Raw genomic sequence first — 17,423 nt, forward strand, 5'->3', positions numbered from 1 at the left:
AAGCACCAGTCCATTTCCTTAATAATACCAGTTGATTTGAAATAAATCCATATTCCCTTGATATTTAGCACATAGCTCTTAATGAGGACTCTTGGGCTTCCAGTTGAGGATAAACGAAAAGAAGTCTGACGCTTTTTAACAATGCCCCCTGGAATTCATTGTAACTAATTGCCTAATTACACACTTTTATGTCCTTTCCCCATCCTTTCCCACCACTCTGCTTAGCTCTCTAAGACAATTATATAGTCAGCTATGCTCACACCCCAGATTTGGTTGGCTAGGTTGGATTTACCAGAAGTTAAGGGAGAGAAACTTTGTTTTCTCTCCCTTCTCTCATTTGGTGCCCAGGAATAGGAAGAGTGTATTCATTTCTGAGTTATGCTGGTGGGCAGAAGAAAAAAGCTATTGACTTTAGAGCCAGGATGATGCTCCCAAATACAGCTTTCCCAGGTGACAGCTTTGGGGCAAAGCATAGCTTCAATTTCAAGCAATTGAAGCTAAGATCATAAAATATAGAACTGGAAGGGAGCTCAGAATTCATCTAGTTTTAGCCTTTCTTTATATTTCCAGAGCTTAGTACAATTCCTACCCCATAGTAAGTGCTTAATAAATGTTTGTTGATTAAGAGCTGTTTGGACGTTCCAATATTTTCGTTATACATGAGGAAACTGAGGTCCTGGAAGTTTAAACAGTTCGCTCAAGGATTACTGGTAATAAATATCAGAGCCAGGATTCAAACTTAGATTGCATGACTCCAAAGCCAGTTTTCTTTCCACTGCTCCAATGGTTCTGTGCATACACCTGAGCTCTTCCCCTTCCAAAAACCTTTAAGTGATGCGATGAAACAATTCCTGGAACAGCAGAACCCACAAAAGAATGGTGTGAAACAATTCTCCATCCAAAGACAACTTAGAAGGTTATCAGGAAAGGTCTGTTGCACCCTGTTGAGAGTGGAGCAGAATGCAGCAAAGGCCATGCCAGCATAGACCCAGCCCCAGCAAATCAGGAGCCACTGAATCAGCAGTGAGAGTAGCTACTTCTGGAACTCTCAGCCCGCAGATGATAAGGAGGTCAAATAACTGGTCAGAGGGAGATTACGGGGCTCTCTTTGCTAGTACTGAGGCAGGACTCTGTTGCTTTGCTTATACTCAGATCTGGGTCATAGTCCTGGGTGCCAGGTTCAGGGTAAGGAAGAGCACTAGCACATCAGAGTTTGCAGCCACAGTGGAACAGTGACCCGGGCTGGGCCCTTCAGGTACGCCTCCTCCCCTGGGAGCTGGGCTTCGGACGTCTCCGGACCCACCCTGGGGGAAGGGTGGGCTCAAGGACCAGACAGTACGCGAGTGTGGTGTATGCTCTTTATTGTGGAGGATCCCCCCGATCCTTTGTTCTCAGCCCGTTATATACACTTCAAGGACCCTCCTCCCGAGCCTCGTAAGACTCTGCGCCCCTCCCCTGTTCTACCCTAGAGGCGGAGCCTCCTCGTAACCGTCATCTGAGGCGGTCAGGGTCTTCCACGCCCTTCCTAGGAAGCCAGGGTCCAGGACGCCCCTGTCAATTCCCCCTTTTTGTTTAAACAAAGACAGGGTTTTTCTTAGGGAGGGAGAGGTCGGCTTTGACGTTCTCAAGAGAGCGTCGCAGCACACGGAGCCAACAAAAGAAAAGGCAAGGGGCCATAAAGCAGATAAGGATCAGGAAGCCTGCACCATAAATGAGCCAAAGAAGGAATTGCGAAAATCCCAGGTTATGCAACCAGTTGAAAAATTGATCGAAAGGGGAATCAGGGAAGAGATTATCCCTTGTTTGACGGGTGACATTGCGAATATGCTCCAAAATAGTGTCCAATTGACCAAGGCAATCTTCTATTTGCTCAAAGTCAGTCAAGTTCTTAATCAAAGAATCAATGGCAAGAACGCCCTGCTGAAAATAACAAGTCCCACCACCAGTTCCGAAGAATGCTGTTGTCAGATAGAGGTGCACTGTTATCTGTGAAGTGGATCAAGGGGCCAAAGGCAGCAGCCAGTTTCCACAGATGTACATGGGCTATAACTCCTCGAGGGCTTCTCACATGGGGTACCGGGGCCGCAAACCAAGGACCCGGTTGTCCATCCAGAAAGTAGAGTTGAGTCCCATTCACGTTTTCGCCACCTACTTGATGCCCTGTAGAACAGACTTGGAAGCCTGCAAACATGTTAGGGGAAGGGGTGCAAAGAGGGAGTGGAGAGGGAAAAAACCCGCTAATAGTACTATGCTGATGTTGCAATACATAAAAGTGTAAATGATCCCCTTTCCCTATCCAACCGTGGGGTCCATGCGGTAACTCAGTGATAGTATCATTTTCTACTCGAGCACAACCGGCATGGGTACCTTTGCTGAGGCAAATGGGTAGTGTGGGACTCCTCATAATAATGGTCTTATTTTGAAGATGGGAAATAACTGGCCGTCCCACCCCTTCGCCCATAAGAAGTGATGCATTGGAAACTACAATTAGGGGAACAGGATCCCCATTCCAAGTAACTGGACGTGGTTGGGGGAAGTGTCGTACTAGTGCCCAATAGGTATACTCCTGGTTAAGATTATTCCAGGGCTTAGCAGTGTGATTTAGCTGTGCAACCAGGTGTTTCGCCAAACGCCCTTCGGCGCCAACGGGTAATCCCCACCCAAGGCCAAGACTAAGAAAGGCTAAAGAAAAAACACAGTGAGAGATCCGCTTCTTATTCTCCCTCTTCAGCCTTCTGGGTTGACATCCGCGGCGTCCTCGCTTCCGCCACCTTCTCGGCATCCGCTCCTGTCGCCAGTTCTCGAACCCAGCGGACGGGAACCCAGCGACCTTCTCCATTCTGTGGAGACACAAATAGATAACCCTTCCCCCGGATGGTTACCCTATCTGGACCATGCCACACACCCTCAGGGTCTCTCCACATAACAGAAGCGCCTTGCTCCAGCAGCTCCTGCCGTGGGGTCAAAGACGGTGCGTGCCCACCGGTATCACATGGGCGAAAAAATCTCTCAGCTCGGGTTAGGCCATCATCAGTCACTTGTAGGAAATTTAAAGTGAATAAAACCTGATCAAGGAGGGCCTTGGTAAGTCTGCCTGGGACTCCCCCTTTCTGTTTAACAAGAAGCTGCTTCAAAGTTTGGTGGGCTCGTACGGGGATCGAACCCGCGACCTTGGCGTTATCAGCACCAATTAATCTTTGAAAATCATTGAGTGTCTTTACTTTGGAGGTATCTATTTGAGGCCATGGACGATAAATGGCAGTCTCAGTCACTTGGTGGCCTAGGTATGAGACTGGATCGCCCTTTTGTATTTTCTCAGGAGCCACTTCTAAACCTGCTCGTTCTAGCATTCTTAGGCATTGCTGTAATATAACCTCCGTTTCCTGAGTATTGGGGCTGGCTAACAAGATATCATCCATATAATGGATGATCATTGCTTTTGGATAGGCCTCCCGGAGGGGCTGGAGAACGGCTTGTACAAAAGCCTGACACATGGTTGGACTGTTAATCATCCCCTGAGGGAGGACAGTAAACTCAAAACGGCGATAAGGCTCTTGAAAATTCGGAGATGGAATGGAGAAGGCAAATTTTTCTGTATCCTTCTCTGCCAAGGGAATGCTGTAAAAGCAATCTTTTATATCTAATACTGCAATGGCCCAATGTCGGGGAATCATACTAGGTGTGGGGAGCCCAGGTTGTAAGGCACCAAATGGGTATAAGGCCTCATTAACAGCCCTGAGATCAATGAGCATCCTCCACCTTCCTGATTTTTTCTTAATAACAAACACAGGTGAATTGTAGGGACTCTGTGAGGGCTGTACGTGCTTGGCCTGTAGTAGACCATTTACTATATTATTTAGGGCTTCAATCTTCTCTATAGTTAGTGGCCACTGGTCTATCCAAATTGGTGTTTCATGTTTCCACTTAAGGGGAATGGGTTGTGGCCCCCCAGTGGCCCACATTAGTTTAAAGGATCAGTAGTCAAAACAGCTCCCATTTGCTCCAAAATGTCACGCCCCCATAAAGCTATGGGCACTCCTATAAGGCACATTGGACGAAAAAACCCATCTTGTCCCTCACTGTCCCAACGGAGCAGTCTAACAGATCGCATTCCAACGGCTCCGCCACCTACTCCTGTCACAGAGCCCTTAGGTCCTAGCTCCCAAGTTTCGCTCCATTCACTCTCAGGGATAACAGAAATATCTGCCCCCGTGTCCAAGAGGCCTGTGATTAGTCGTCCCTCAACCCGCACCTCCAATTGGGGTCTGTCCTGTCCTATACTTTGTGTCCACGCCACCCAATTTTGTTGTTTCTGCGGGGCTAAGGGAAGAGAAGCTGCGATCGGCTGACCTGGCTCAATGCGTATTGATGTTGCATGAGGATTGGTAAGAAAAATGTGTTTCTGGCCAGCCTTCTGCACTTGGGTATGTACTATGACATCTTTCATTCGTGACGTCCCAATAATTAATCTGGGCTCAGTGGACGTCCCTATTTCCACTGTACTTGTTGTCCATGGTCCCAATGTTAGTGTTTGGACAGGGTAGAGTATATTATTGCCCGAGGTTGTAGCTGCGGGTGTCCCTTCTCGGGCTAAGGCACCCGTCGTTCGTTTCCCTGCGGTTTCCTCCCTTGCCTTCCTGGATGCCTCTCCTGTAACCCCGGATGTCTTTCCTTTCTTCCCTGCCTGCAATACTTCTTAAGATGTCCCGTCCTTCCGCACTTAAAACAGCGGACTTGTGGGGTACACAGGGTACACTGATTCTGAAAATGACCTGTTTTCCCGCAACGGAAACAAGTCCCCTTTACTCTAGTCCCCGAGTTAGCTGCCTGCGCTGCAGCGAAAGCTTCTGTCAGTACCTGGATCATGCCTGCATCAGGTAAGGGACCTTCCTCCAGGCAGACATCAATGCATTCTTCCCATGTGGGGTCTGGTGGTAACTTTGACAACAACCCTCGTGACTGTTTAAGTCCTTCTTTGAAAAGCTGTATCAGCAGCTTTTGGGCAACATCTCCTGCTCCATATCTCTTTTCCACAACCTCTTGTGCTCGGGACGCAAATTCCATGGCACTTTCTTTTGGCCTTTGCACGAGTTTGTTTAAAGGAGGTTGTGATTTCTCCCCTAGTCTATCCAATGCTCTTAGCGCCACCATCTGGGCACCTTGTATAACAAGGTCTGGGAGTAAAAGCTGTGCCTGCAGCCCAGCATACTGGCCATACCCAGTTAGCATATTAATGGTATCTTCTACATTCTGAGGGAAATTAAGCTCCGCCCAGGTCCTAGCCTCTCGGCGTCTGTACGCTGACCAGGCGGTGTAAGCAGCACTCTCTAATACAGCAGACATAATTTCATCCCAATCCCCTGGGGTCCAAGCGGCCACAGCCACAGTAGATTGCAACAGCTGCTTGACATAAGAAGAGCCTGCTCCATATAATTTAGCCGCCTCTTTTAAATCTTTCATGAACTTATAGGGCACTGGTCGGTGAGATCGACCACCTCCTCCGGCTCCTCCTTGGACAAAAATCGGGAATTCCTGTCCCCACTCTTTCCAGTCTACTACCTGCCCATCCCTAGCGGCCTCTCGCAATGAATGCTGTAAAAGTGAAGTCTGCGGGGTCTGTTCATTCTTCCCTCTTTTATCAAGCGCATTTGGTTTATTTGGGTCTGTAGTTGCTGTATCTGCATTTCTAACTGCGCCACAGGTGGAACTTCCTCTTTCTGGAATTCTAACTGCGCCACAGGCGGAACTTCCTTTTTCTGCTGCCGACTTGGCACGTACGGGGGAGTGGCCGGGGGAGTGGCTCCGGAGGGAGCGGCTCCAGACTCGGCCATGGTGCGGACGGGATTTCAGAGGGCTTAGGGGGCTCAGGCCATGGCTCTTCCTGACCCTCGAGGTCTTGTTCCCCTCCTAATAAGGATGTTCCTACCTGTGTCTCCTCCGCTACTATTACCGGCGGAGGGCGCGGAGAGAGGGCAAAAGTCACAATGCCATAAAGAGTAAAATCCTCTGGTTTTAAGAACCCTGGTTCTGTCTCTGCGTAGGAAGACATCTGGCTCCCAACTATTTTCCATCTTTGATAATCAATCCCTTGGTTCTGTAACCACGGGGACACCACTATAAGTTTTTCTATCCATCCCCTGACAGCGTCTCAGCTGTATTTTCACCCCATTGTCCCTACAAAGTTTATAAACTTGTAGGACTAGCACTCGCTTATCCTCCGGTGTAATTCCCTTACTGTATCGTGCTCCCATCTCTCCTCTGCGCAGCCCCGATCTGCGCAGGCTGTCTGTCCCTTCCTCTCTTTCACTGGAGAGAGGGTACTTACCCGTACCTGGCGGGGTCCCCGAAGAGGAACTTCTATCTCAAGTCCCTGTTCGGGCGCCACTTGCCCCGGGCTGGGCCCTTCAGGTACGCCTCCTCCCCTGGGAGCTGGGCTTCGGACGTCTCCGGACCCACCCTGGGGGAAGGGTGGGCTCAAGGACCAGACAGTACGCGAGTGTGGTGTATGCTCTTTATTGTGGAGGATCCCCCCCGATCCTTTGTTCTCAGCCCGTTATATACACTTCAAGGACCCTCCTCCCGAGCCTCGTAAGACTCTGCGCCCCTCCCCTGTTCTACCCTAGAGGCGGAGCCTCCTCGTAACCGTCATCTGAGGCGGTCAGGGTCTTCCACGCCCTTCCTAGGAAGCCAGGGTCCAGGACGCCCCTGTCAGAACAGGAACCCTCATCACAGTTCAAGAGCAGAAAAGAGTGCTTGTGGTCACTCACAGACCAGAGCACAGGCCAGGAGAGTAGTAAACACACCTCCTCTTAGATCGTACCAACTTGGAAGATCTGAAAATGTATAGGTCTTTCGAAATATCTCTAGAAACAGCTGCACAAAAACCCTGAAGCTTTGGACAATGCGTCCTCCACCCTGAAAGCAGAGCCCTATTTTAACAATGAGTTAACTCAAGAAATAGGCTGGGAAAATGAGCATACAATAGAAAAAAATTCTGACCTTAGAAAGTTACTATGGTGACAAGGAAGATCAAAACACACACTCAGGAGAAGATAACAAAGCCAAATCTCCTACATCCAAAACCTCTAAGAAACATATGAATTAGTCAGGCCATAGAAGAGCTAAAAAAGGATTTTGAAAATCAAGCAAGAGAGGTAGAGAAAAAAATTGTAAAGAGAAATGAGAGTGATGCAAGAAAATAATGAAAAATGAGTCAACAGCTTGGTAAAGGAGATACAAAAAATACTGAAGAAAATATACCTTAAAAAAAACCCAAAACAACAGACTAGGCCAAATATTAAAGGAGACACAAAAAGCCAATAAGGAGAAGAATGCCTTAAAAACAGAATTGGCCAAATGGAAAAGGAGGCACAAAAATTCACTGAAGAAAAGAAAACTCCTTAAAAAGTAGAATTGGACAAATGGAAAAAGAAGTACAAAAGCTCATTGAAGAAAATAATTCTTTAAAAATTAGAGTTGAACAAATGGAAGCTAATGACTTTATGAGAAATCAAGAAACAGTAAAACAAAACCAAAAGAATGAAGAAATAGAAGACAATGTGAAATATCTCATTGGAAAAACAACTGACCTGTAAAATAGATCCAGGATAGACATTTAAAACATTATTGGATTACCTGAAAGCCATTATCAACAAAAGAGCATAGACATCATCTTTCAAGAAAGTATAAAGGAAAACTGCCCTGATATTCTAGAACCATATGGTAAAATAGAAATCAAAAGAATCCACTGATCACCTCCTGAATGAGATCCCAAAATGAAAACTCCCAGGAATATTATAGCCAAATTCTAGAGCTCCCAGGTTAAGGAGAAAATATTGCAAGCAGCCAGAAAGAAATGATTTAAATGTCATGAAGGCACAGTCAAGATAACACAATATTTAACAGCTTCTACATTAAAGGTTTAGAGGGCTTGAAATATGATATTCCAGAGGACAAAGGAGGTAGGATTACAACCAAGAATGATCTACCCAGAGAAATTGAGTATAATCCTTGAGGGAAAAAATGGAAATTCAATGAAATAGAGGACTTGATGAATTCTTGATGAGAAGACCAGAGCTAAATAGAAAATTTGACTTTCAAATGTAAAACTCAAGAGAAGCATAAAAAGATAAACAGGAAAGGGAAATCATAAGGGACTTAATAAAGTTAAACTGTTTACATTCCTACATGGGAAGATGATATTTGTAACTCATATGAAGTTAGAAGAAGAACATACAGACAGAGGGTACAAGTATAAGATGAATATGAAGAGATGATATCTAAAAAATAAAATTAAGGGATGAGAGAGGAATATATTGGGAGAAAGGGAAAGTGAGAGGTAGAATGGGGTAAATTATCTCACATAAAAGAGACAAGAAAAAGCTTTTACAGTGGAGGGGAAGAGGTGGAGGGGAGCTGAACTGGGTAAATCTTACTCTCGTCAGAATTGGCTCAAAGAGGGAATAACATACACACTTAATTGGGTATAGAAATTTATCTTAACCTACAGAAAAGTAGGAGGGGAAGGGGATAAGAGAAGGGGGTGCTGACAGAAGAGAGGGTATATTGGGGGAGGGGGATAGTCAGAAGGCACAGTTAATATAGAGAGAGAGAGAATAGAATAAACAGAAGAGGGGAATTAGGATGTAGGGAAATACAGCTAACAATAGTAACTGAAAAAAAATTGAATCAAGTTTCTCTTATAAAGGCCTCATTTCTCAAACATATACAGAACTGAGTCAGATTTATAAAAATAAGAGCTATTCCCCAATTGATAAATCATCTCAAAAGATATGAACAGTTTTCAGATGAAGTAATCAAAGCTGTCTAACAAAAAATGCTCGAACTCACTATTGATTGAAGAAATGCAAATTAAAACAATTTTGATAGTGGATAAAGCACTGGCTCTGGAGTCTGGAGGATCTGAGTTCAAATCTGGCCTCAGCCACTTTATACTTACTAGCTATGTGATCCTGCCTCAACTGCCTTGCCCAAAAAAAAAAAACCTCACAAAACAACAACAACAATAAAACAATTCTGAGGTACTCCCTCATACCTATTAGATTGGCTAATGGGATAGAAAAGGAAAATGACAAATTTTGGAGGAGATATGGGAAAAATGAGACATTAATACATTGTTTGTGGAGTTGTGAATTAGTTCAACCATTCTGTAGAGCAATTTGGAACTATGCCAAAAGAGCTAAAAACCATGCATACTCTTTGACCTAGCAATACAACTACTAGATCTGTATCCCAAAAGAGATAAAAAAACAAAAAGAAAAAAAGGACCTATATATACAAAAATATTTATAGCAGCTCTTTTCTAGTGGCAAAGAATTGGAAATTGAAGGGATGCCCATTATTTGTGGAATGGCTGAATAAGTTGAGGTGTGTGATTATGATGGAATACTATTGTGCTATAAGAAATGAAGGGTGAGATGCCCTCAGAAAAACCTGAAAAGACATACATGAGCTGGTGCAAGGTGAAATATACTGAGTACAAAGTAACAGCAATATTGTAAGATGATCAGCTGTGAATGACTTAGCTGTTCTCAGCAATACAACAATCCAAGACAGCTCTGGAGGACTTATGATGAAAAATGCTATTAATTCCTAGAGAAAAACTAATGGTGTTTGGATACAGATTGAAGCATACTTTTTTTTAAACTTTATTTTTCTTGAGAGGTTTTTTTTTTGGTGTATGTTTTCTTTCACAAAATGGCTATTATGGAAATGTTTTACATGACTACACATATATAACTCATATTAAATTGCTTGCCTTCTCAATGAAGGGGATGGGGAGGGAGGAAGGGAGAGAATTTGGAACTCAAAGTTTTAATAATGAATGTTAAAAATTGTTTTTACATCTAACTGGGGGAAAATAAAATACTAATTAAATTCAAAACATAAATAAAAGTAGAATGACAACTCCCAAATGGTAGTAGCTATGTTAATATCCATTCACTGAGAAATCATATAGTGCCAACCTGTATTGATGTAGTCCCCTAACAGCAATATAATAATATTTAATAGTAGTTCCAGTTACTATCCCTATTCTTTATACACCCATATGTAAGAGAGTGGTCCTTGAAAGCCTAGCACCCAATCCAGAAAAAAGATCCAGTCATGAAGTGTTAAAGCAATTGTAAAAGATTTGGCCACACCAAGTGATCCCCTTTATGAAATATGAATTAGTCCCTTCAATGAATTAAAAAAGAAAGAATGAAATAGGACAAAGAATTAAAAGCTAGCCTCAAGGTGACTTTATTTAAATTTCAAATTCATTTTTTTTTAAATTCGGTTTACAGAGTCCATGAGACAGACTTAAAGAGAAACTAAAGAAACTCTGCTCTTGGGATAGTATGAGATACAATGAATTAAAGAAAGGGATGCTGTCATAAGTCATAGTAAATGGGAGAGTGAAAGTTCCAGAGGCATCCTCCACAAAGAAAGTGGTCAGAACCCTGGAAACTCTGCTTAGACCAATCAGGCATGGAGACTCAGGATAGATTCTTTATTGTTGAAACTCCCAGTTTACAGACCCAAAGGCAGTAATCATCTATTTATCCATCCATCCATCCATCTGTCTGTCTGTCTGTCTACCTATATATCCATCTGTCTTTCTTGATCAGGCAGCTAAGTGGTACATAGAGAGAGTGCTGGGCCTGAGTCGGGAAGAAATGGGTTTAAAAACAGCCTGGGATACTTAGAAGCTCTGTAACCTAGGCAAGTCATTTAACCTGTTTGTTCAATTGTAAAATAAGGATGATAGTAACACCTATGTCCCAGGGTGTTTGGAGGATCAAGTGAGATAATATTTATGAATTGCTTAGCACAGTGCCTCACACTTAGTAGGTACTTGACGAATTCAGGTTTGCTTCCTTCCTTCCCCTTGGGCTCTTTCTTGAGCCTGAAACGTTTTCCTCAGGGCATGTGAAGAATCTATTTACCTAACTTTGTTTTAGACATTTTCTTTGTATTTGTAAAGAGTTAATTACAGGTCTATGTTACTCTGGGTGTACTCATTGGAAATACAGTTAAGAGGAGGCAATATAGGAGAAAACATCCTTACAGGAGAAGTGGGGAAGTATTAAAATCCCGGCTGTCGCTGAGTCTTCTCTATTATACTATGAACTCTTTGAGAGCAGGGACTATGCTTTGCCTTCCTTTGTGTCCCCAAGACTTAGCACGATGCATGGAATGTAGGTACTCAATAAATTTTTATTTGATGGACTGACTAACCCCTAAATGAAATTTTACATTTCCTTTAATTATTTTAAAAATATTATGAGTTCACATAGGCTTCCCCAGACTGCAAAAGGAGTCCATGACGCCAAAAAATGTAAGAACCCCTGTAGTGCCTTCTCTTCTAAAGTTACTTTGTATCTACTTTATATGTATCTTGCATAGCTATCCATGTATATTTTTCTCTCTCCCCCCGATCCAATAAAATGTGAGCTTTTTTTTTTTTTAGGCAATTGGGTTTAAATGACTTGCCCAGGGTTACACAGCTAGTAAGTCTCAAGTATTTGGTCTGAGGCCGGATTTGAACTCCTGACTTCAGGGCTGGTGTTCTATCCACTGTGCCATCTAGCTGCCCCCAAAATGTTAACTTCTTAAAGTCAGGAATTGGTTTTACTTTTTCTTCACATCCCCTATGCTTAGCACAGTGACTGATACATAATAACTGCATAAGAAATGCTTGCTGATTGATTATTATTTACTAGATGTTGTAAAGGAAAAGTTTAAAAAGGAATGATCATGTAGCTTACAATCTAGTAGGAGAGAGATAATTATAATACCAGGTCGAATGTATAAAGGAATTAAGGGAGATATAGAGAGCTATGAAAGTTAGAGAACTATTTAAATCCCGATTCTGTCACTCAACATTTCTAATCCTTCCAGCTATATGCTACCTTCTGATTTAATAAGTATGCAATCTGTCCTTCCATTTTTTGGATACCTTATCAGTCAGTCCTTTAAACCTCTGCCTGAAAGTTTATTAGAGTCTTTCCTGAATATATTCTGATAGAGATGAAAAGGACAAAGGGAAGGAATGGAGACCAAGATAAAAGGGAAGACCACTGAGAACAGACAATTTTGCTAAATAAAGGTGAAGCCTGGTATTATCAGAGGGAAGCTCATTCTGCTTCACAATTTCATCAGCAAGTCTATTGTACCAATCCAAAAAAGTTAATCTGATACAATCCTACAAGCATTTATTAAATGCCTACAATGTCATCATGTTATATTAGACACTGGAGATACAAAATGAAAGACAAAATGAAAACAAAATCACTACCTTCATGGAGCTTATATTCTTAGGGAAGGGAAATATATAAATAGATAAGTTTATATATGGTACATCATTTGATTTTGGCTTTGTTGATGCCTGCTTATTTTACATCAGTGCATTTACAAATATACCCCTCTCTCATTCTTCTACACAGTGATACTTTCCTTGTACCAAAGAAATGAAAGAAAATGAATTGAGCAAAACATTCAATACATTGACTGTGTCTTATGATATTCTACACCTATAGTCCCCCATTTCTAATGAAAGAGTGAAGTACATTTCTCATCTCTTCCTTGGGGCCAAATTTAGTTATAATTACACAGATTTGTTTTGTACTTATTTCTGTTTGACATTGTTGTGGTCCTTGAGTTTGTTTTCCTGTTTTACTTATTTTACTCTGTATCAGCTCATGTGAGTCTTCCTATATTTTTCTGAGTTCTCTGTTTTCTTATGGCACATTTACATTGTAAATGATAGTTCAAGAAAAGAAAGCACAAATAATTAGAGAAAAATCAGAAAAGCCTTCATGGAGGAGATGGCATATGAGCGTATCCTTGGAAAGCTGAATGAGGCACATAGATCTAATCCTACAGTTTTCCAGTGGTCTGCAGCTCAGTCACATAATATGAAATGGTGCTCCAGTGTACCCTAGAAAGAATTATTTTGCCTTCATATCTCACAATCACCCCATTTTAATTCAGCAATCAACAGACAATTGAATACTTCTAATGCACAGCCAACCAGTACATGATACTTTGTAGGAAGTATCATTTTAGTTCTCATAGAATACCACCAACAACCATCTTACAAGAAACTTTATTTCTATTATCTTCAGGAAGAAAAAAGAGATATTCTGGATCACAGTTCAGAAAGATTCATGGAGGCTGGTGAATGGTTAGAAGGTTAGAAGGTTAGAAGGTAATGGTGAAGTAACGGTGAAAGAATTTGATGCGGCTGCTAAGGATCATGTGAGGATGGAGTAAAATACGGAAGGCAGATGTAGATCAAAAAACAGAGGAAACAAGGAGGAGCTGAAAATTCTTTAAAAAATGTGGAAGTTGAGAACAAAAATGGTTTTCCAGAGTAACTGAAGGAGAGTTCTAAGAAGATACTGAAGAAGGAGGAATTTGAAGGACCAAATGAGAAATAGGACCTTGCTAGAAAATTCAGGTTTCTAGAAAGATTACATTTGATCATTGCTCTGTAGATGTATATAGTAATTGCATGTTTCTGCTTTGAGGCCATTAAAAAAGAAACGGAAAGTCAGAGTCTTTTATCATGCTCAGACCTGGGGAATAGAAAGCAGAAATGAGGAGAAAATCAACCAAAAACCTATCATTTCTCTCCCTCAGATGATTTTTTTGGAGAACACCACAATTGTCTTTAAACTTTGTATTACTTTTTTTAAAATGAACAAAAATCTATTTTCTATTCCTTTCCCCTTGAAAAAAATCTAACTCTTGTTCTTCCTTTGTCCTCTCAATGTTCCCTCATTTCCTATCAAATGAAATGTATTTCTGCATGCAACTCTTTGTGTAGTTTATTCTCTTTTATCAGTCCAGGTGAAAGTGAGATAGAAGAGTAGTCTGCTCCTCTATCTTGTCTTCCTTGTGTATATAGTCTTCTACTTGTGCACCATGATTATGTAAGTTAATTTCCCCCTACATTTTTCTCTTTTTTTCTAGCATATTCCTCTTCCCCTCTCTTTATTTTTTTCTTTTAAGATCATCAAAATGTAACAAAACCACTACAAGGCCTTGTCTTATTTAATTACCTCAATAACATGATATTAGAGACTTGAGGGTACACTTGTATAATCACCTCCTATTGGAATATAAACACTTCATCCTTGCTTAGTCAATCTTTATTGTATTTGCTTTGTTAATGTTGCTTTGAACTACTGTGTCTATATTTCAAAGTTTCTAGTAGGCTCTGATCTTTTCATCAAGAATGCTTGAAAGTCTTCCTTAGGATTATACTCAGTTATGCTGGGTAAGTTAATCATTTTTGTAAATATTTATCTTTTGTCATTTGGAATATCACCATTCAAGTTCTCTGCTTGTTTATAGTGGTAGCTGCTAAATCTTGTGTGATCCTAATTGTCGCACTTTGGTACTTGAATTTTTTCTTTCTCATTGCTTGCATTAATTTTTTTTTCTTTAATCAGAAAGCTCTGGATTTTGACTATGAATTTTGTGAAGTTTTCATTTTGAGATTTCTTTCCCTAGGTGAACAGTGAATTTCTTCTATTTCTGCCCTGGTTTTGAGATATCAGAACAGTTTTCTTTCATGATTTCTTGAAATATGATGTTCAAGTTAATTTTTTTAATTTATAGCTTTCAAGTAGTCTAATGATTCTTTTCGTTATTATTATGTTTTAACCAGAAAAATCTACTCTTGCTCCCTCCTATCCCTCTTACTGAGAATAAAAAACAAAACCTCTATTAAAAATAAATATAGTTTATTATGTTATTATTGTGGGAAACAAATTTCTGCAATGTCCATGTCTAAAAGAAAAATATAAATATGTCTACATATAATGTATGTGTACCTATGTAAAAACACATATATTTGCACATATGTATACAAACACATGTACATGTATATATGTTAGCTGTATGTGTAGACATACATGTATACGCAAGCATACATCTCATTCTGCATTCTGAGTCTCTTATCTCTCTGTCAGGTGTTAGATAACAAGTTTCATTGTTAGTCCTCTGGGGTCATGGTTGGTTATTCTGCTGATCAGAATTCATGAGTTTCAAAGTCAATTGTCTCTACAGTATTGTCATGGTACACATTGTTCTCTTGATTCTGTTAACTTCACTCAGTATCAATTCATAGAAGTCTTCCAAAATTTCTCTAAAACCACTTCCTTCATCATTTCTTAAATCACAGCAGCACTCCATATCATCCATATACCACAACCTGTTGAGTTATTTCCCAGTTTATGGGCACCCTTTTCAGATTGCAATTATTTGCTCTCTCAAAAAGAGCTAAAATATATTTTGGACATCCTTAATTAAAGTTTGTTTTGTGTAGGACTAATTGTTCATTTAATCTACCCTCTAATTTTTTTCTCCTTCTTTTCCCTTTCCCTCCGCCCAGTTGAATGAAAAGTATTTTTGAACCCAATTGTATTTCCTCCCCATTTTTGACCAGTTTCAGTGAGAATTAGGTTCCTCCCTTCTTCCATCCCTTCCTCCTTGTCTGTGTGGATTTCTACTTGTATACCCCAATTATCTGAGATATTTTCCCCAACCTTCCTTTCCCCCCCATGTATACTTCCTCTTCCCTTCCCTTCTTCTTTTAAGACCATTAAGAAGGTAGACAATCACTTTCCAGTTCTGTTTAATTAAATTCCCTCTATGACCCTTGATGATGAGAGGGGTTCAGGAGGAAATATGTACAATATCCTTATATTAGAATATAAGCAGTTTAGTCTTATTTAGTCCTTTATTATTGTTCATTTACATTTGCTTTTTATGTTTCTCTTAACTCCTGTGTTTGAACATCAAAGTTTCCATGTAGCTCTGGTATTTTCATCAGGAATGCTTGAAAGCCCTTTATTTCATTAAAGGTGAATTTTCACCTGGTGGGATTATATTTAGTTTTTCTGGCAAAATTATTCTCAGCTGGAAGCCTGTATATCTTTGCCTTCTGGAATATCATATTCCAAGCTCTCTGGCAGGTAGGTAGAACAGTGAATAGAATGCTGAGCATATAGTCAGGAACATTTGATTTCAAATCTGATCTCAGATACTTACTAGTTGTGTAAACCTGGACTACACCTCTGTATGCCTCAATTTCTTCCTCCTCCGCCAACCTCACAGAGTTGTTATAAAGATCAGATGAGATAATATTTATAACGCAGTTGACACAGTGTGTGACACATAATAAAATAATAAAAGATTATTTCCTTCCTCTTTCCTATAAATAGTGGTGGCTGCTAAATCATGTGTGACTTTGACTGTGGCTTCTCAGTACTTCAATTCTTTCTTTCTGACTGCTTGCAAAATTTTTAATTTAACCTGGAATTTGGCTCTAATGTTTCTAGGAGTTTTCATTTTGGGATTTCTTTTAAGAGGTGACCCATTGATTCTTTCAATTTCTTCTTTACTCTCTGGCTCTAAGAGAGCTGAATGGTTTTCATTTGTCATATCTTAAAATATGATGTAGAGGGTCTTTTGTTTGTCATAGTTTAACCCAGTGATTTTTAATTTTTTTCTCAATATATTTTCCAGGTCAGTTGCTTTTGCTGTGAAATACTTTACATTTTCTTCTATTTTTTCAGCCTTTGATTTTATTTTAATATTTCTTATCTCATGAAGCCATTGACTTCCATTGGGCCCATTCTAATTTGGGAGGAATTTTGCTTGGGCAAAATTTTGTAACTCTTGTTCTAAGCTATTAATTCTTTTTCCAGTTCTTTATTCCATAGGTCTCATTTCTTTTCTAATTTTTTCTATAGTACTCTCATTTTATTTATAAATTTTTTAACTCTAAAAAACATTTGATTCATCTCTTCCGGTAATTGTAGTTGAATTTGTGTCTAAACTGTGTTTTTCTTTGAATCTTTGCTTGTACATATTTTAGTGACTCTCTTCTCCTAGATTTGTTTTGAGCAAAACCATCATTATAATAGCCTTTTGTGGTGCTATTTTTTTGTTTGTTCATTCTTTTAGCTAACTTTTTTTTTTTACTTCAGCCTATTTTAGAGCCATCCTCAGGGTACTTCTGGAGAGAATATCTGGACTGCTCCTGCTGCTGCTTTCTTTGGTTATCAAATGCTATGTTATTCCAGGCTCTCAGGGACAGATCAAACTGGAGATCCTGCTGTCAGTGCACCCCACGTGGTCTGATTCTTGGCAAAGTCCTATCACTCCTTTCTTTGGTCAGAGTTTTGCAAGCTTGTAACCTGAGCTTCAATCTGAGTAACACCACTATGGAGTTGTCCTGGTCAGAATTCCCATAGACTACTGGTAGTCCCAGCTACCAACAGCCAGCTGGAAAGTTCTATAACAGAGTTGTCATTTGACTCCTGTTCTTGATTTCCATACAGTATCAGCACAATCCATTTGGATCTGCAACTTCTTCTTGACCAAGTGAACAACAGCCACTCAGT

General features: G+C 40.6%; 1 protein-coding gene across 1 annotated transcript; it reads right to left on the reverse strand.

Moving 5' to 3' along the window:
- Positions 1-1,344: 1,344 nt before the first annotated feature.
- On the reverse strand, positions 1,345-6,349 carry LOC144457519 (uncharacterized). Its single transcript, XM_078154968.1, has 2 exons — positions 6,332-6,349; positions 1,345-2,840 (listed from the first exon to the last, which is right to left on the reverse strand). The coding sequence occupies exon 2, from the start codon at positions 2,837-2,839 to the stop codon at positions 1,901-1,903; it is 939 nt and encodes a 312-aa protein (XP_078011094.1). The 5' UTR covers position 2,840; positions 6,332-6,349; the 3' UTR covers positions 1,345-1,900.
- Between the last annotated feature and the right edge of the window lie 11,074 nt (positions 6,350-17,423).

Source organism: Phascolarctos cinereus, unplaced genomic scaffold, assembly GCF_003287225.1.
Source record: "Phascolarctos cinereus isolate Bilbo 61053 unplaced genomic scaffold, phaCin_HiC Scaffold_5;HRSCAF=322, whole genome shotgun sequence".
In the NCBI taxonomy this organism is placed as follows: Eukaryota; Metazoa; Chordata; class Mammalia; order Diprotodontia; family Phascolarctidae; genus Phascolarctos; species Phascolarctos cinereus.

Bases quoted from the DNA above. Each gene is read 5' to 3' on its own strand.
- LOC144457519 (XM_078154968.1), bottom strand. From the start codon at position 2,839: ATGGAGAAGGTCGCTGGGTTCCCGTCCGCTGGGTTCGAGAACTGGCGA.